This window comes from Heterodontus francisci, chromosome 24, assembly GCF_036365525.1.
Source record: "Heterodontus francisci isolate sHetFra1 chromosome 24, sHetFra1.hap1, whole genome shotgun sequence".
Lineage (NCBI taxonomy): Eukaryota > Metazoa > Chordata > Chondrichthyes > Heterodontiformes > Heterodontidae > Heterodontus > Heterodontus francisci.
The window spans coordinates 11,785,050-11,806,202 of NC_090394.1; the positions used below are offsets into that span (position 1 = coordinate 11,785,050).

Below are 21,153 nucleotides of genomic sequence, written 5' to 3' on the forward strand. Positions count from 1 at the left end.
GCTTGAGTTAATTAGGAGGCGACAGAGTTACCCCAGTGAAAGCATGGCCAATATGGAAAAGTGTAATTCAGTGCTGGGTCCAGAATTGTTAAAACTCTCCCAACTGATCCCAAAATTCAATGAGGAAGATGTGGAAACATTCTTTTGTGTCTTTTGAAAAACCGGCAAGGCAGTTAAAGTAGCCAGCTGAGGCTTGGACTCTGCTGTTACACAGAAAATTAGTAGGAAATGCTCATGAGGTTTATTCCATGTTGTCAGATGAGAGTTTATCAAATTATGAACTGACAAAAAGCGCTATCCTCGGGACATATGAGTTAGTACCGGAAGCCTATCGCCAAAAGTTTAGAACTCTTAAGAAGCTGATCAAACTTACCTGGAGTTTGAGAGAAATAAGCAGCTGGCTTTTGACCAGTGGCTGAGGGCTGTTAAAGTACAGTTCAGCTATGAAAATGTCAGAGAAGTAATTTTGTCAGTGGAATTTAAAAACTCTCTCTCACTCTCCATAAAGGCACATGCAGAGGAACAAAGGGTTCATAGAGCCCAGCAGGCATCAGTCCTGGCTGATGAGTTTGCTCTCATTTTAGTTTAGTTTAGTTTAGAGATACAGTACTGAAACAGGCCCTTCGCCTACCGAGTCTGTGCCAACCATCAACCACCCATTTATACTAATCCTACACTAATCCAATATTCCTACCACATCCCCACCTGTCCCTATATTTCCCTACCACCTACCTATACTAGGGGCAATTTATAATGGCCAATTTACCTACCAACCTGCAAGTCTTTTGGCTTGTGGGAGGAAACCGGAGCACACGGAGAAAACCCACGCAGACACAGGGAGAACTTGCAAACCCCACACAAGCAGTACCCAGAATTGAACCCGGGTCGCTGGAGCTGTGAGGCTGCGGTGCTAACCACTGCGCCACTGTGCCGCCCAGGGAAAATTTTCCTAATCACCCCCACAAATCCAAAAAGATGAGAAGGTAATAGAAGCCCAAGCTGTCCCACAGGAAAAGAAAGGCAGGAGACACATGGGGCCCTCCTCCAGCCAAAAAGGAAGGTGCTGTAAGCAGGAGTGAGACCCGGAGACCTCTGTGCTTCCATTGTAATAAAGCAGGGCATCTAAGAGCTAACTACTGGAAACTAAAAGGAAAATCTGTGGGGTTAATCAGGGCACACCTGCTCAGTGAAGAAGGGAACCTGGTGGAAAGTAAGCAGAACAAGCTGTGGCTTTAACTGCAGTAAGAGTGAGACCCAGGAAGTCTACCGCGAGTGCAGGAAAATTTAATAGGATTCTTGAAGGTTATCAGGGTTTTGTGTCTGAAGGGAGAGTAACCCCATACCCCTCAAGTGGGGCAAGCAAGCCCATAGTGATTCTCAGGGTCACATGGGCCACTAGATCCCTTTTACTGGGAAAAAGCCTGATCTTTCCCCCAGAGAGTGCAGTAAACTCCAGAATGGTGATTAATGGTATTGGAGGGCAGTGTATGCCTGTACCTGTACACTGGGTTCACCTGGAGTAAGACCTAGTTTCCAGACCGGTGACCGTAGGGATTGTCCCTAGTTTGCCTGTGGACGGGGTTGACCTGCTCCTAGGTAATGATTTGGCAGGTATGAAGGTGGCAGCCCCCCAGTAGTGAAAGAAAGACCGCAGGAGGTCTGAGACAGGGCAGTGTCAGGAGACGGTCCCCTGCAGTTTCCCTGAATGTGTAATGAGTAAGGCCATGATCAAACCAGCTCCCCCAGAGGAGACTGAATTAGCCCTGCAGCAGATCACCATGAGGTCTGTCTGTCTGAGACTTTCTTTGGAAAGTTAGAAGACCCAGGGAATGAATTAAATGAATTTTCCCTAGCTGAGGCTCAGCGAGCTGACCCAGTATAGTGAGAGTTAGCACAGGCTGCCCAGTCTGACAGTGAAGCAGAGGGAGTCCCTGACTGCTACTATTTAAAGAATGAGGTACTGATGAGGAAATGGACTTCTCCTCACAGACCTGAGGGCAAGAAGTGGACAGTAGTTCACCAGTTAGTGCTGCCACAGAGTTACCGGGGAGAAATAGTAAAATGGCCCATGAAATTGCAGTGGCTGTACATGTTGGTATGCGAAAAACCAAAGCCTGCATAAGACAGCGGTTTGACTGGTCAAAACTCCATAAAAATGTGCTGAAGTACTGTAGGAGTTGCCACAGGTGCCAGGTTGAGGGGAAACCCCAATTTACAGTGAAATCTACATCCCTAAGTCCTGTACCGGTGTTTGCAGGACCCTCCAGCAGAGAACTGGTGAACTATAAAGAACCCCTGCCAAGAGCAAAAGGGGCCAGACAGGCACAAGGCTGGCAGCAGATTAGAAAGGAACTGGGAAAAAGGGACCAAGAGGGCAGGTTAAATGAAGTCCTGGAAGAATCTGCTGTCCAGTCAGCCAAACCCGAAATATTTGAAAGGTTAGATCCCACATCCTCCTTTGTAAATGCAGACAGTAGAAGAACCCCACCAGAGCTGCTAACAACATTTACAGGAACCTGCAGAGACAAAGAAAGTCCTCAAGAGGGCAGAGAAATGGTGAGGATGATGCCTCACCTAGTCGAAGTGCCACAGGGGAGTACAGCAGAATCTTGATAAATACATGCAGGCAGGAGTGTTCCAGAGGACAAAGAGAAGATTAGTAAAGAATTACCCTCCCACAGCCAGGAAAAAAGGGAACCAATCATCCTCTAAGATGAAAAGCCCTTGCATGACTCACCAAAGCACTGAAAGAGAGTTCAGAGTGGAACCACCCACTGCCCCAATGCCGAGCAGAACTCCAACTTAGGGCTAATTAAATATAACCCTCCCCCTGCAGATCGCAACAAGAACAACAAGACCCTAGGCAGTCATGCAAATGTGCAAACAGAAAAAACTTCCGCAAAAAACACATGTCTATTGGGATGCCAAAAAGGGCTGTTTAAAGCAGCCCTGCTACCATGAAAAGACAGGCTGTAACAATTGTTAGGGTTCTGAATGAATGAGAGAGATGCATGTGTGTTTTCCTGTCCTTCTCTTCTCTCTAGTCCCTTTTAATGAAATGCTCTTTTAAAAAACCACATTTCACTGCACTGGGTGTGGAGGTGTCAGGCAGACCCCTGCCTGCCAAAAATGAGACATATTAATTTTGTCATATGAATATTGATTTTAAAGCGTTGCTGGAGGAAGAAATAACTTGTTAAAGAGATCACCAGACCTTTGACAGGAGGACTAAGAAATGGTGCTTGTGGAGACAAAGTACTACTCCCTGAATCCAACTAACTCAAATGGATTTTGATCACCAGATATTGAAGGTGTAAGGAAGCGCATTCCAGGGACTGCTAAGATGATACAATCCACAAACGCAGGTTAAGCCAGTTAGTCACATGACTGACCAACTTGGAGTCGAATTTGACTTGAGTTTGTAACTGAAGCTGGAACAAGGAAGTTTCTCTGCTGGCTGTCTCTCTCTCTCTCTCTCTCATTTTCTTCCAACCCACCGGACCCACGAAGACACGTAAACCTCAAGAGAGAAAAGACTCTGACATCAAAATAACTTGAAGCGTGAACAGGGCCCCAACGAGGGCAGGACTTACCGGCAACCAAAGACTCCACATTGAACTCAAAGGACTGTAATAATAATCTTGATATTGCCTCAAACTTTTCCCCTTTATTCTTTTTACTTTTTCTGTCTCTATCTGCATGTGTGTTTGTTGTGTACGCATGCTAGCGTGGTCGTGTCGCATATTCGTAGTCGTTAACCGGTTTAGAGTTTAAGATTAATAAACTTCTACCTTTCTTGTTTAAATCTAAGGAAACCTGTCTGCTTTCTTTGCCTGACAATTGGAGCAGTCAACAAGGATTCACTGAGGGGGAGCAAAAAACAGGGTGTTTCTAAAATTAAAACCTGTTACGGTTAAATCAGGCAAAGACTGAGAGGGAACCCCTAGACCGCTTATCACCTGATCATAACACTGGATTGAAGGTTGATAAATCCCCTTGACTAGATGAGCTACATCCTAGAGTATTGAAAGAGATGTCTATAGAGATAGTGGATGCTTTGGCGGTTATCTTTCAAAATTCTATAGATTCTGGAAAGATTCCTACAGACTGGAAAGTACCAAATGTAACCCTACTATTTAAGAGTATATGGAGAGGGAGAATGGAGAACTATAGACCTGTTAGTTTGACATCAATAGTAGGGAAAATGTTAGAATCTATTAAAAAGGATGAGCTAACTGGACACTTAGAAACTAATGATATGATTGGGAAGAGTCAACATGGATTTATGAAAGGAAAATCATGTTTGACAAACCTGTTGGGGTTTTTTGAGGATATTACTTGTAGCATAGATAAAGGAGAACCAGTGGACGTGGTGTATTTGGATTTTCAGAAGGCTTTTGATAAGGTCCCACACAGGAGGTTAGTAAACAAAATTAGAGTGCATGGGATTGGTGATAATATACTAGTATGGATTGAGAATTGCTTAACAGACAGAAAGCAGAGAGTAGGAATAAATGGGTAATTCTCAGGATAGTAGACTGTTACTAGTGCAAAGATCAGTGCTACGACCATAGCTGTTCACAGTCTATTTAAATCATTTGGATGTTGGAACCAATTGTAATATTTCCAATAATATAAACAAGAAATGTTGGAAATACTCAGCAGGTCTGGCAGCATCTATGGAGAGAGAAATAGAGTTCACATTTCAGGTCAGTGACCCTTCATCAGAACTGACAAATATTAGAAATGTAATAGGTTTTAAGCAAGTAAAGCGGGGGTGGGGCAAGAGATAACAAAAGGCAAGGTGTTGATAGGACAAAATCACAGAGAATAACTGAGCAAAGGCAAACAGTATGTTAATGGTGTGTTGAAAGACAAAGCATTAGTGTTAAACAAGTAAAGTGGGGGTGGGGAAATATCATAATATTTCTACATTTGCTGATGACACAAAACTAAGTGGGAATGTAAGTTGTGAGGATGATGCAAAGAGGCTTCAAGCGGACCTGGACAGGCTAAATGAATGAATGAATGGGCAAGAACGTGGCAGATGGAATATCATGTGAATAAATGTGAAGTGATCCACTTTCTTAACTGGTGAGAAGTTTGGAAGGGTTGATGTCCAAAGGGTCCTGGGTGTACTTGTTCATGAGTCACTAAAAGCTAGTATGCAGGTGCAGCAAGCAATTAGGAAGGAAAATGGTATGTTGGGCTTCATCGCAAGGGGATTTGAGTACAGAAGTAAAGCTGTCTTGTTGCAATTGTATAGAGCCTCGGTGAGACCGCACCTGTGTATCGTGTATAGTTTTGGTCTCCTTGTCAAAAGAAGGATATACTTGCTATATAGGCAGTACAACAGAGGTTCACCTGTTACGACCAAGGCGGGAGGAGTGCACTGTTAATTCAGTCCCACTTTTCCACAGGTCACAGCATATCAATACATTTTCCCACTTACCAAAACAGCCAATTAGATACTCTATTTGTCCCCAGACTAAAGCACTCCAACCAGGTTTCTTTAATCAACAACAAAATTTAATTGTTTATTGTAAAACCAAGTCTTAACTAATAACAAAGTAAATCTATATATGAATTGAGATATTAAAGCTCCTTATTTTCTCTAGCCCTCATGCACACGCACATACATCCAAAAAAATGGCTAACCAGGAAATAAAGGAGTTTTATTTACAGCTGTTTCATAGGAATACAAGGAATAAAAAAAACTTAGGCTGTCATGATCTGTAAGGAAGTTTTTCGGTTTGGCGAAGTGTCCCAAAGTCAAATTGTTGGATGCCACTTGAAGACTTTCCAGGCGAGGTTGAACAGTCGGTGATAGGTAGGCATTCAAAAAACTTCAACAGTAGAAGGTTTCACATAAGGTCTTCCATCAGGTGTGCAGAAACAAGGATCTTCTTAGGTCTTACAGCAGCAGTATGGCTGTAAAAGGTTTCTTCCAATATTCAGGATTTCTTAAACCCAGGAGGCAACAAGAACCACACTTGATGCAGGGATTCTTTACAGAGAGGTAATACTTTTTCTGGGTCTTCTTCTAATCTCCAGGCAGGTCAAAATCAAATTTCAAATGCCTGCTTTATGTCCAAATCCACTGGCTTTTTAAAGTTCAAAACTGAAACTAAAACCTTCCACAAACAAGTCACATGCCCAGTCATGAATTCTCTCTTGTCATAATAGAGGGTAGCTCTGAGGTCAACCCCCTGCTGGTTTCTATGAAATTACTGCATTCCAGTCTTTGTTTACCAATTCAGCTTTTGTTGAACTTCCTTTCAAAACATCCATAAAGTTCAATAATTTGCAGATGTCTCAATGTCCACTGAAATCCTTTTCAGTTTTTAAAAACACAGAATCCTAAGTTTTAATACAAAAAAAAAATCCTCGTAACACACTAGACTAATCCCTCGGATGACGGGATTGTCTTATGAGGAGAGATGGAAGAAACTGGGCCAGTATTCTCTAGAGTGTCGAAGAATGAGAGGTGATCTCATTGAAACTTGCAGAATTCTTACATGTGCGACAGGATGGATGTAGATAGGATATTTTCCCTGGCTGGTGAGTCTAGAACCAGGGGGCATAGCTCAGAATAAGGAGTAGGCCATTTAACACTGAGATGAGGAGCAATTTCTTCACTTAGAGGCTGGTGGATCTTTGGAATTCTCTACCCCAGAAGACTGTGGAAGCTCAATCATTGAGCATTTTCAAGACAGAAATGGATAGCTATCTGGAGACAAATGACATCAAGGGATATAGAGATAATGCAGGAGAAGTGGCGTTGAGGTAGATAATCGCCCATGATCTAATTGAATGGCAGAGCAGGCTCAATGGGCTGAATGGCCTACTCCTGTTCCTATGTTCCTGAAGGCACTGGATACTGCAGAGGTTATGGGCCCTGACAACATTCCAGCAATAGGACTGAAGATCTATGCTCCAGAACTTGCCGCGCCCCTAGCCATGCTCTTCCAGTACATCTATAACCCTGGCATCTACCCAACAATGTGGAAAATTGCCCAGCTATGTCCTGTACACTAAAAGCAGGACAAAACCAACCTGGCCAATTACCGGTCTATCAGTCTACCCTCAATTATCAGCACAGTGATTGAAGGGGTCATAGACAGTGCTATCAAGCGACACTTGCTCAGAAATAACCTGCTCACTGACGCTCAGTTTGGGTTCCGCCAGGGCCATTCAGCTCCTGGCCTCATTACAGCCTTGCTCTAAATATAGGCAAAAGAGCTGAACTTATGAGGTGTGCTGAGAGTGACTGTCCTTAACGTCAAGGCAGTATTTGACTGAGTATGGCATCAAGGGGCCCTAGCAAAACTGGAGTCAATGGGAATCAGGGGGAAAACTTTCTGCTGGTTGGAGTCATACCTAGTGCAAAGGAAGATGGTTGTGGTTGTTGGAAGTCAATCATCTCAGTCCCAGGACATCACTGCAGGAGTTCCTCAGGGTAATGTCCCAGGCCCAACCATCTTCTGCTGCTTCATCAATGACTTTCCCTTCACCATAAGGTCAGAAGTGGGGATGTTTGCTGATGATTGCTCAATTTTTTTTTAGAGATACAGCACTGAAACAGGCCCTTCGGCCCACCGAGTCTGTGCTGACCAACAACCACCCATTTATACTAACCCTACAGTAATTCCATATTCCCTACCACCATTAGGGGCAATTTACAACGGCCAATTTACCTATCACCTGCAAGTCTTTGGCTGTGGGAGGAAACCGGAGCACCCGGCGAAAACCCACGCGGTCACAGGGAGAACTTGCAAACTCCGCACAGGCAGTACCCAGAATCAAACCCGGGTTCCTGGAGCTGTGAGGCTGCGGTGCTAACCACTGTGCCACTGTGCCGCCCTACACTAATCCCATATTCCTACCACATCCCCTATATTCCCCTACCACCACTAGGGGCAATTTATAATGGCCAATTTACCTATTCAGCTCCATTTATGACTCCTCAGATAATGAAGTAGCCCATGTCCAGATGCAGCAAGACCTGGATAATATCCTGGCTTGGGCTGATAAGTGGCAGTAACATTCACACCACACAAGTTCCAGGCAATGACCATCTCAAACAAGAGGGAATCTAACTATCTCCACCTGATGTTCAATGGCATTACCATCGCTGAAACCCCACTATCAACATCCTGGGGGTTACCATTGACCAGATACTGAACTGGACCAGCCACATAAATGCTGTGGCTACAAGGTCAGGTCAGAGGCTAGGAATTCTGAGGCAAATAACTCATCTCCTGACTCCCCAATGCCTGTCCATCATCTACAAGGCACAAGTGTGATGGAATACTCTCCACTTGCCTGGATGGGTGCAACTCCAAAAACGCTCAAGAAGCTCGACACCATCCAGGACAAAGGAGCCTGCTTGATTAGAACCCCATCCACCACCTTCAACATTCACTCCCTTCATCACCAAATCACAGTGGTAGAAGTGTGTACCATCTACAAAATGCACTGCAGCAACTCACCAAGGCTCCTTCGGCAGCACCTTCCAAACCATGAACTCTGCCACCTAGAAGGACAAGGGCAGCATGAGAACACCACCACCTGCAAGTTCCCCTCCAAGTCACACACCATCCTGACTTGGAACTATATCGCTGTTCCTTCACTGTCGCTGGGTCAAAATCCTGGAACTCCCTTCCTAACAACACTGTGCCTACACCACATGGATGACAGCGGTTCAAGAAGGCAGCTCACCATCACCTCCTTAAGGGCAATTAGCGATGGACAAAAAATATTCGCCTAGCCAGCGACGCCCACATCCCATGAACAAATAAAATAAATCAATTGTTTAGAGATCACCAGAGTGAAAATATGATTTTTACTTCTAGATTTTAGAAGCCATGTTCTATATTATCTAAAAGAGTTTTCGGTATTTGGATGATATTTGGTAACGTGTCAAGTTATTTTCTCAGAATTATTTCTGTTTCACTTTATGTTTGGGCCATCATTAATTCATCTTGTGAACATACATTTAAGCCAGCTTCACATCTTACAGCTAAGTTACCTTTAAACAGCTGAGTGCCATTTATTTCTATTCATACCATGGCCAGTATGTGCTCAGACTATAACAAATTTGCTCTTGTAGTCGACCAATATATGTGATTTCTCAGTGTGTATTTCCTGTGTTGCAGGTGTTCTTTGGTTGTCGGTCATCTCTGAAGTTTTATATATCGTGCTATTAGTTGTTGGTTTCAGCCTGATGTGTCTGGAGCTCTTTCATTCAAGTAATGTGATAGATGGCCTCAAACTGAATGCATTTGCTGCTGTCTTCACTGTTCTTTCAGGTCTGTATCTTTTCAATTTCTCTAATTGACAGAAAACTAAAGCCTAGCCTCTGTTGATGGTGCATTCAAGATTTCTTTCAGAAATTACAAAGACCCATGTATATTGATAATGCAAGTGACTTATCTTTTCAAATGTGTTCTGGAATGAATCAAAGGAGTGTTTAAGTGATAACAAACTGTAATGATCACATTCTGGGCATTGAACATATCAGTCACTGAATAAATAGACAACAGTGTAGCAATGTGTTAACTAGTTTATTCCATGAGTATGAAGGGCCCATAATTTATGGGCTGACTTTGATGTTGATTTATTACTTTCAATGTCTAGGTTAAGTGACAAAGCAATTAAAAAAGAACAATGGAACACTGGGATATATAGCTGGAAGAATGGGGCACTAGTCTCTCGAGGTTATGCTCGGCAGTCTATCAGTCATTGATCAAACCACATTTGAATTATCATGCTCAATTTTAAAACTCAAAATAAGCATAAGCATTGCAGAGAATATGGAAAAGAGCAAGAAGACCAAATCCAAAGGGGAAAGATTGGAAAAGATTAGGGGGAGAAATTTATTCTGGCCAAGCACTGGGCTTTGCATGGAAAATTAGAGTTGCATAGGGCAAAAGCAATGGCGGCCCCCCTTGCGAATCTCCACGATCCTAAGCATGGCGTCTCATTTAAATAGATCATGTAGAGGGGGTGGGCTGTCCGTCCCTGGCAATGGCATCAGCTACCTGTTTGCGGGCGCTGACAACGTTTTGAAAGGGCTTTGAGCCCTACCGTCAAATTTAAATATTTGAAGTTAAAGTGAACGAAAAAAAGTAAATACATTTATTTAGCCCCTCTCCCATCCCTAAATAACAATTAAATTAACTACTTTCCCTCTCCGACCCCCCACCTTGTCCACCAGACCTTCCCCTCCATCACAAAGTGCATAAACTTTAACCTAAAACCCTTCCCACCATGCCCTACACCAACAATGTTAATTTGACCCTGTCTCCCCCCCACCCCCCAACACTGCACTGAGAAACTTACCTTCCCCCCCCTCCCCACAAGTGTTCTGCCTCATTTCCCCGGATGGGGATCTGAAGGTGCGGGAGTGCCGGCAAGCAGCAGGAAGATTGCACCAGGACAGAAGGCGGAGGCCTAAGTATCATTAACGCATTCATCTCCATTTATTTAAATATGTAATTTGGGGTCCTGTTGTTGAGTGGAAGGGAGCCTCCACGAGGCCTCCCCACCACCAGCAATATTGGGCTGGGCCCTCCCAGTGTCAGCATACTGGCAACCCTCTCCCAAAGGCATTTTCTGGGCTCCCTCACCATGAACCTGATGTCAGGGGGGTCTGTAAAATCCAGCCCATGGTCTTATGCGCCTGATTGTTCCCAAGTACCCAGGGCTTTTTGCTGAAACAATCTATAGGCAGGTTGAATATGCTAATCAGGAGCTTAATACCCATTTTCTGCTGCCAACTACGGCTTAAACTAGGTGAAGTCTACTCTGTACATGATCTACTGAGCATTTCCAGGTCTAGAGTGGCATTCCAGCAGTGTTTAAAAGGAAGTTTGCCAACAGAAAGGTAAGTACATTTTTTGTAAAAAAGCATGTTTGTCCTGCCTACAGTGTTAAATTAGCCATGATGTGGTAAATGTGCATCACATGGATTTTAACTCCTGTTCCCCTGGGTAAAGGGTGTAAAGATCTCTCCTTTAGAGTGATAGATGAATTTGCCAGTGGACCAAATAGGAAAATTATGGGCTGCAGGTTCACAATTTCCCAACTTATGCTTTCTCTGAGTGCCACTCTTCACTAGGATTGCAGAATCAACCTAATCATGTTCAAAAGGATCTTGATTCATATCAAGTTATTAAACAATGGTCCAGATTTTAACTGCAGTTGGATTTTGAGCGGATGGGTGACAAGGTGAGTTGCTGCTGCAGAAATGAAGCTTGGGCAATTTTAACTCCTGGGCATCATTAACCTCTTTCTGAAACAAGCAATATTGGAGATTAATGAGCATGTGTAATATTGCCCAGAATCTGCTGGTTTACAGGTAACTCCAAAATAGTACTAACAGTGGTTTCTAAACCAAGGAGTGGACATGAGGAAGGCAGAGTCAACAACAATCACAACTTGCATTTTTTATGTTGCTTATTTAATAAACGTCCTAAAGTGTTATCAAACAATATTTGACACCAAGCCACATTAGGACAGATGACCAAAATCTTGGTCAAAGAGGTAGATTTTACAGATTGTCTTAAAGGAGGAAAGAGTGCTAGAGAGGCAGAAAGGTTGAGGTAGGGAACTCCAGAGATTAGGCTCTCTGCATCTGAAGGCATGACCACCAACTTTGAAGGGATTAACATGGGAGATGAGCAAGAGGCCTAAATTGGAAGAACATAGATATCTCGGAGGGTTGTCGGGCTGGAGGAGATGACAGAGATAGGGAGGGATGAGGCCATGTAGGATTTGAAAACAAGGATGAGGTGAGGAATGATGGTGAGGTTTGGTGATGGTTTTGATTGAATGCCAGTTGGAAGAATTAATCTTACAGAACATCTTAAACACTTTGTGTATTGCTCTAAAATGACCATTGCTGATATCTGCAGTATAAAACTTTTATCATATTTGTCTCTTTATGAGAATATAACTATTTATTCAGATTTATATTACACTTATTTATAGTTTATTCAATACCTGGCAATGTTTTTAATATCTAATTAATGTTTTCAAAATCATACTGGATTAAATCATGTAATAATAACTTTTATCCAGCACAATACAAATAGCCAAAAGTGTGTTTCGAAAATGTTAATTTGTGTTTATTGTTTTACAACTCTTCGCCAGGATTTATGGTCTAGTATTGACTATTGGGAATATTTGCTGAAAAACACACATTAGCAGTTAACAGCACCACTAAAATTACAGAGAGAAAAATGTTGTACAAACATGTTTCATATTCGGCCACTAATGTCAGCAACAGTAGCTTTATACCTATACATTATTAAAAATATTGTACAAAGAAACAAAATAATCTTTCGCCACAAACCCTTTAGTCTCACCATATCTCCTTCTCAAAGGCCATGAGTAAGATTTCCAGCAGAAGTGGGTCAGAGCAGTATCTCCATCGATCAGTCTCAAAAGAATAGGGGAATAAAAGGAAAGAGAGTCAGTTCTTGCTATTTTCGTCTGACCTGGGGTCAAGATTTATAAGCACATGATCAAATTTCTCTCACCAACAGCAATTAATTTCTAATTGGCCTTAGAATAACTTGTGTGGACTGAAATTCAGTTGATGTGGCCTTAAAGGAACAACTGCAGCTTAACAATAGATTGTGTTGTACACTTTATGCAGCTGTCATATAAAAACTAATTATTGCTCTAAAATGGAGGTTTTCATGACTGTATAATTTGACCTTTTCTGTGGTCAGTTCAGGTCATCTGAATATTCTGGTTGAAACTTCCGGCTGTCAAGCACTCATCTGATAATTAGAATCTTTGTTAAAAGTTTATTGTATCAAATTCCACCTTTTTGATTTACAAAGTGCCATTTGTGACATTCTTCCTTGAATAAAAAGAATAGAAGATATAAGTGCGAACAGCATAGGTTTGAGTAGAGAACAGAAAGATGGGCTTGTGCATCCATTGTGCAAATGGTGAGTAGATTGCCCATTTATCAAACCTGGAAAATTAGTCTGTCAAAGCATAAAAAGTAATACCTGAACTCTTAAAAAATTGCTTCTGACATATCGGTGACACCATTCCAGCTGCAATTCTATATTAAGGAATCAATCCAAAATAATGTTAGCAACAGTTATCCACAGATATTGCTTGTGCGTTTCAAACTGGAAAATCTATACTGCAACAAATATCCAAACCGAATTTGGATGTTGATTTATATACATGGGCTGGAATTTTCCTAGATTCATGGAGACAGTTTTGGAGGGGATGGAGGGGTGGAAATTTAAAACGCAGCCATCAGCTCGGCTCCCCGATGCATTCCTGCCTCCAGGTGAATTTCCCAGAGGCAGGCTGTTAGTGGAATCAGCTTCCTGACCTCGGGAGACAGGCAGGCAATTAAGACATTTAAGGCCTCAATTAATGGCTATTTTCATATAGTTTAGTTCAGAGATACAGCACTGAAACAGGCCCTTCGGCCCACCGAGTCTGTGCCGACCATCAACCACCCATTTATACTAATCCTGCACTAATTCCATATTCCTACCACATCCCCACCTGTCCCTATATTTCCCTATCAACTACCTATACTAGGGGCAATTGCTAATGGCCAATTTACCTATCAACCTGCAAGTCTTTGGCATGTGGGAGGAAACCGGAGCACCCGGAGGAAACCCACGCAGACACAGGGAGAACTTGCAAACTCCACACAGGCAGTACCCAGAATCGAACCCGGGTCGCTGGAGCTGTGAGGCTGCGGTGCTAACCACTGCACCGCCCTGACATATCATATAGGGAGGCAAGTGTCCTGGCGTTGCATGAGCCCTCTGTTGTGTCAGGAGCCTGGCAATGAATCAGAGGCAGCTTCACAGCAGAATTGAAGCTGCAGAACAATTGAGGCCTTTTAATCATCTGCCAGCAGTAATTCTCAATGCTTATGTATTGCCAAGCAGACGGCATGGTATTACAGTCATTTCATGGAGACTGATGTCTCCACTAATGCTGTACCTGATGCAATGGCAGCTACTCCCTTCCTACTGATGTTTCCTCCATTGGGCTGCTGCCACTTATGCTGTTAGCCCCTCAGCTATACCCACACTGCGATGGCAACTGGCAGCCACATCCACGAGCCGCGTTGAATGCACGTCCTGATTCTGGAACCTGGCCGCTGTCCCTGATTATGGGGCTCCCAGAGGCAGCATGTTAATTGACCGCTTCCTGTAAGATTACACCGAGGCAGGGGTGGGGACCTGGAATTGGTCCCAACGCCCGAGGTTTTGATAAGTCCGGAAGATTCCAGTCACAGAGTTCCCTGTTGTTCAGCAGCAGATTATTTTAAATTAATTATATTAAAGCTCAAACAGGTGGAAATGCTTTCCACTGAAACAGTCAATTAATGACATTGTTGAAAACCAGAATGCAAAGTCATCAAAATAAATTATATAATCATGGCAATTGATGCAAATATGTCAATCAGCGTGCAATTGAAACAGCAACTGCTATTTTGCTATATAATTAAATGCAAAATGAGTAGTAATTATACTTTCCTTTTCTACACTGGTTCCGAGAAATGGAAATGTCGGTAAAGTATTATTTTTAAAAATCAACAGCTGCTATAAATAAATAGGGGCCAGATTTTCTGGGCCATTTGGATAGATTCCACTGGGAATCCAGTGGGAGTCCGCCGGAATGGATTGGGAAAAGATCAAGACTCAGATATGCTGGGTCCCAACCTCATTTAGAAAATCCTACTCTGCCTGTTTGAGGTTCATCCTCCATCCAATCATTACAAGATCAGCCATGTCGTCATCCAGAGCTGGAGCCTCTCTATACTGGGAGTTCCCACATCCCTGGCCCATAATGGACCTGGCATAGCTGCAGGGATCAATCCCATAAAATTCCACACCCATATTTTCAATAAAATGGTCTAAAGCTTCGATATAGAACAAATATAAACAGATAAATCGTGTATCAAATTAATGATCCCTTCCAAGAAATGCATAACTTTACGGCTTTAATTTCTTGACGGAACATTGAGACCAGTAATTTTTGGGGCTGTGATAGTTCAGCCCACAGGAAGAGCAGTACCAACAGGAGAACTAGAGGAGGAGCACTGACCCCTAGCTGCCAAAGCTCTCAGAGGACAACTGACCCAAGAGGGCCCCATCTGAATTATCCCTCCCATCCCACAATCCTTATCAGCATTGTCCTCATTGTCACCATTACCTTCTTTCAGTCCAGCCTCATTATAATAGATTCTGAGGTAACACTAATTTTGGTACAACCGTCCATGATTTCAATGGCAAGAGCATATTAATACATTTCAGTCTGTTGTTACAAAAATGCTTCTGTGTTTTGTTAAATATATTTTTGAGGATTCATTTTTGAAAGATTGAAGAAATGTTAAATTTTGGAGTTTTCAAAGGGGATCATGTAAAAGCCAGCTGACTTTGAAAAACAGTCCCTGGAAATGTTTTTTAAAAGGGGCACTGAGAGGTCTTGTGAGAAAAGCAAGCCTTTCCGGGAAACCACCTGACTTTCAGCTCAATTAACAACAGAGAACTTTGGACACCTGGAGAAATTGTTTACAAAGTAGTGACAGGTCCTGTTGTCAGTTTCACTTTTGCTTTGCTTTGAGTTGGGGTTGAACTGTTCAAAAAGGGAAGGAGAGAACTTCCAAAGAGAGGAGAATTCCCAAAAAAGAATAGAAGACTACAATCCAGCTCAGCTTTCCAGCACCTCTCTAAAAGACCCTGAGAAGTCCATTATGTCAACTCATCTCGTCTCCTGCCTTTGACAAAAAGCCTGCTAAATTAATTCTCAATGCCACCTGAAAAGAACTGTTCTAAAAGATCCCAGTGAGCCGTCTACGTGTACTCGGAGGCCAGACTGTATGCCAGTTTTGGAACACAACATATCTTTTCTGCTGTTTCTTCAAAAATGAGCAAGTATTCAGCTCAAGTGTTTTTTTGTCTATAATAGAGCTCTAAAATCAAAATTCCCTTTATTTTTCCAATTAACCGGTGTGTGTGTGTGTGTGTGTGTGTGTGTGTGTGTGTGTGTGTGTGTGTGTGTGTGTGTGTGTGTGTGTGTGTGTACGTGCGTGAGTATGAGGGGCTAAGGTAAAAAAAGAATTTTAATACTTCAATCTGTGTGTTTATGCTTTACTTCATTACTGGTTAAGATTTGTTTTATAATAAACTGATAATTTTGTTGTTTATTAAAGAAACCTGGTTGGTGTGTTTTATTCTGGGATAAAAAATAGAGTCTATGATTGACTGTATCAGTAGGTGGGAAAAAATGTAAATATATATTGTGACCTGTGGAGAAGTGGAACTAGAATAAACAGTGCACTCCTCCCACCTCGGTCGTAATAATTTAAGCAGTAATTTATGGGAAGTAATACGTTATTACCCCATTCCTACTCTGGGTAAAGCATGAGGTCTAGATGTCCTCTTCAGGTGTCGTAACTTGACCTCTACAGCTAGAAGCTGCATCTTCTGAACTCTTATACCCCTTTCAGTCCCATGACCCCCAAACTATCAAAACTGTTGTGGTAATACCTTTGAAGTTTCATCTCCTTTTATCAAGCTATGCATTTGCTGTCAGATTTCTGACTTCGCTGCTTGATCTTTGTTTCCTTTTGGGGTATCAGAAGAACATCAGATGTCTTCCAGCCCAGATTTTAATGTGATCAGGAGGTCTCCTTTTCCTATTGTTTCAGGTAATCACAGATACGAGTGCTTCCTTATCTGACCTCCTAATCTGATTAACTTCTGACCAGTTTGCAAGTTGCAATAGTCTTGGTTCTCTCTTAATGCATCAGCTGTTGATTTTAGGTTTAAATTAGATCTATTTAACAATGTAAGGTATGACAGTAAAGTAGGTGGCAAAGTATGTCAATTTCTAAATCCTTGCAGGTGAAAAACAATTTCTGCTCCCTCATTACTTAATTAATGATGCTAATTGCCATGACAATTGTCACATCACACAGAGCTGAGGCATAAAGTGAAAGCACGGATCGCAACATGAACAGAATGTAATGCAAACAGCGTTGGAAGTTGAGAATTTGGTGAGAGTGGGAAATTGGTGAAGGAAGTGTTGGTTTTTGCCTTAAATACTTGTAGTAGTTTGTTTAAGCTTGAAGCAATAAGGATTTAAAATGTGTTTACTATTTTAGCAGTTAATGTGTTAAAGAAAACTTAAAACAGATTTTAAAAAATAATTACATCTAAATATGGACTAAGATAAAGTAAGGATGAATGATAAAGCACAAGGATAATTAAAGTAGGTTTAAAAAGTGTGAGATTTTCCAGTCCATTCGGCTGGTAAACAACCACCAGACCCAGTGACATCACAGGACAGCAGGTTGATGATTGGGTGGTGAGTAATTTTGCTTTTTGCTCTCTGAGTTAGGGGATTGATGTAAACTAGGAACCTATAAATGATCTTTTATTAAATTGATAGTTTATACTAGTTACATTAATTAGTTTAAAAAACAAAAAATAAACCGTGAGCTATTTTCATGAAACTTTAATTAAGTAAAGATATATAACAAGGTTAGTTGGAGATGGCAGGGAAGGTAGCGTACTGTATCTGCACCATATGGGAGTTTGTGGAGAGCAGTGTGATCCTGGACAACCACATCTGCAGTAGCTATCTGCACTCAAGGAACTTTGGCTTAGAGTCACTGAGCTGGAGCCTGACGTCCAGACATTGTGATGCAACAGGGAGGGGGAGAATACCTGGACCCTGATCCAGGAGGAAGTCACACCCCCTTAGGTCAGTGGTTTAGATTTGGTTTCTGGTCAGGGTCAGGAGAATGTGACAATGTGTCAGGTAGTTACGGGGACTGTAGATGCAATGGCGGAGGAGTCTCAGCCTTTGCCATTGTCCAACAAATACGTGGTATTTGGCACCAGTGTGGATCAGAACAAAGCCTGAAGGGGGAATCAGTAAGTTGATCATGGCAGCATGGTACAGAGGTGATGCAACTGGGGGGAGTGAAATGGAATGTGGTAGTGGTAGGGAATGGGAAAGTCAGGGGCATAAACACTGTTTACTGCATCAGTGACCCTGAGTCTTGAAGGCTTGACGCCTGCCCGGTTCCAGGGTTAAGGGCATCTGCTCTTGGCTGGAGACAAACTTAGAGTCATTGTTATTGTGGACCAGAAGGAGGCCATTCAGCCCATTGAGTCCCTGCCAACTCTCTGTCGAGCAATCAATCAGTCCCATTCGCCAGCTCTCTTACCATAACCCTGCAAGTTTATTTCCCTCATATGCCCAGCCAATTTATTTTGAAATCATTGATTGCCTCCACTTCCACCACCCTCCAGCTCATTGCTACTCGCTTTGGGCCTTGCATGTGGCAACGTGAGGAGGTGCATTTGGTGGCGAGGGAGTGACCCCTCGCCCCACCCCACCCCCACCCAATTGGTGGCAATGGGGTCATATGCTGCCAGAGGCACGGCTGCATCTTGGTGAGAGGCGTCCATATGTCATTTCTGACCCCCACAGGATCTCTCTTGAGTAGCTGCATCCTGGAGGCTTTCATGTGCTCCCATCATGGACTGCTGGGCTGCCACCAGCATAGGTGTTGTGCTTGTCTCCGTGAGAAAACTAACAGTGTTCATCTGTGTGCTTGCAGGAGAAGACAGCCCATAACATGAAGGAACAGGCCAAGACAGGTAGAGGGGTGCCCCAAGGAGGAGGAGGCTTTAGACCTGGCAGGGCGGCACAGCGGCCACTCCATTGCTGATGGTGAGACAGGATTGCCCACCCAAGAAAGTGGGTGGCAGAGTGCAGGGGCACAAGGGAGCATCTGGCACACACAAGCCATAGTGTTCATGTGTCCATCACTGGAAACATGGAGCTCCACAGTAGGGATAGTTGGAATGATGCAATGGGAAGCCCTACAATGTATTTGTTCTGTCATGTAGGTCAGGGTCAGGCCGAAGACCAGAGAGCTGGAGACACTGGGGGACAGCCGGCTGCCTCTGAAGAGAAGGAGGAATCCTCAGAGGGTGCAGCATCACATCATTCCCCCTCACCCTCCACTAACACAGATACTTTCACATCAGTGGGTATGTGTTTGAGTGTGGATTCAGGCACATGTCCTGGTGAGCACAGCACAGATGCCACCGAGAAGCTGACAGAGGCTATGACAGCCAAGGCCATGGACAGTCGGAGGACCGGCCAGGCCAATGCTGACTCCCAGGCTGATGATGTGCTTCTGGAGACATCCACAACATGGCAAATGCTGCAGCTGCAATGTGAGGTAATGGAACATCTGCTGGAGCTGCCAGAGGTGATGTGCACCCGTGTGTGGACGATTGAAGAATCCATCAAGGCCTTGAGTGCTGCCATGTTTCTGGCCTGTGTGCGCATGACTTCCTCCATGGAGAGACTGGTGACCCTCAAGGAGAGCCTGATCCACCAGTCCACTCAGTGGATGTTGGAGATGCGTGCAGACGTGCATGCCATCACCTTGTCTATGAGCTGCATGCAACAGTGGCAAGGTGAGAGGGGGACCAGAGTTTCCAACACCTCCTTGTCTTCCTCAGATCAACAGGGAGGTTCAAGTGAGCCCTGCAAGGGAGGAGGAGTGGCAGCCGTCTGTATCTGGGGGCTCCTCTCAGGGCGCTCCTGGTGTGGTCTGCAGTTCCTCAGCCCCTCTGCCCGTGACACCAGGGTTTCAAATAGCTATGATATCAGAGGGGGACCCTGCACCTGTGCAGAAGCCCCTCGGTACGCCGGACACTGAAAACCTCAGGCAGCCAGAGGATGACCGCCAAGGTCATCCCACACTACAGAGCAGCCTACCTACACCTCAGCTAACAGTGCAGAGGGAGCAGCACATAGGAGTACAAGGAAAAAATTTAAGAAGAACACCTAGCTGCACTTGGGGTTCATATGTGAGTACAGTATGTAGATGTTAAACCTCGTATTTGCTGTGCTGTGTAATAAAGAATTAATGTATTGCTGCTACATCTCCTTTAAATTCTTGCTCCCCGTTGGGACTTCATTTACACCCTGGCTCCCTCAATGGGCTGGAAGTGAGAGACCGTGCAGAGAGCACCTGGGTGCTGGCTGATGGAATGCAAAATGAAGGAGACAGCAGCAGGGCTCCATAAAGGTATGGCTTTACTGGTATGGTTCCAACAGGTAATAAGGGTCATAAGAAACATCTATGTATAAGTCTATCCTGAGCCTCCCTTGTGTGTATCTCACTGCACCTTGCCTGTGGTCCCTGGGGTCCTTCATCTTGCATCGCCTGGTCAGCAGCCTCCTCCACATCCTCATCGTCAGAGCAAGCGTTGCAATCCATGAAATCCGCATTGTTCATCGCCCCTCCCTTTGCAGTGCCATGTTGGGCAGTGCACAGTAGACCACGATGATCGGCGAGATCCTCGCTGAACCATCACGACGGAAAAACATACTTGACCTCATCCTCACCAATCTGCCTATCACAGATGCTTCTGTCCATGACAGTATTGGTAGGAGTGACCACCGCACAGTCCTTGTGAAAATGAGGTTCCACCGTCACATTAAGGATACCGTCCATCATGTTGTGTGGCACTATCACCGTGCTAATTGGGATAGATTTTGAATAGATCTAGCAATGCAAAACTGGGCATCCATGAGGTGCTGTGGGCCATCAGCAGCAGCAGAATTGTACTCAACCACAATCTGTAACCTCATGGCCCGGCATATCCCCCACTCTACCATTACTATCAAGCCAGGAGACCAACCCTGGTTCAATGAAGAGTGCAGGAGGGCATGCCAGGAGCAGTGCCAGGCATACCTCAAAATGAGGTGTCAACCTGGTGAAGCTACAACCCAGGACTATCTGTGTGCCAAACTGCGTAAGCAGCATACGGTAGATAGAGCTAAGCGATCCCATAATCAACGGATCAGGTCTAAGCTCTGCAGTCCTGCCACATCCAGCCGTGAATGGTGGTGGACAATTAAACAAGGAACTGGAGGAGGTGGCTCCACAAATATCCCCATCCTCAAAGATGGGCGAGTCCAGCACATCAGTGCAAAAGATAAGGCTGAAGCATTTGCAACAATCTTCAGCCAGAAGTGCCGAATTGATGATCCATCTCTGCCTCCTCCTGAAGTCCCCAGCATCACAGCTGCCAGACTTCAGCCAATTCGATTCAC

The 21,153-nt window shown here is 43.8% G+C and overlaps 1 protein-coding gene across 1 annotated transcript in view; it reads left to right on the forward strand.

Annotated features, from left to right (window-relative positions):
• The window catches only part of gsg1l (gsg1-like), a 413,877-nt gene that overhangs the window by 263,869 nt on the left and 128,855 nt on the right, over positions 1–21,153 (forward strand). The window contains exon 3 of the mRNA XM_068055680.1: positions 9,159–9,311. Within this exon, the coding sequence (XP_067911781.1) occupies positions 9,159–9,311 (153 nt within the window). The remainder of the gene's footprint in view (positions 1–9,158; positions 9,312–21,153) is intronic.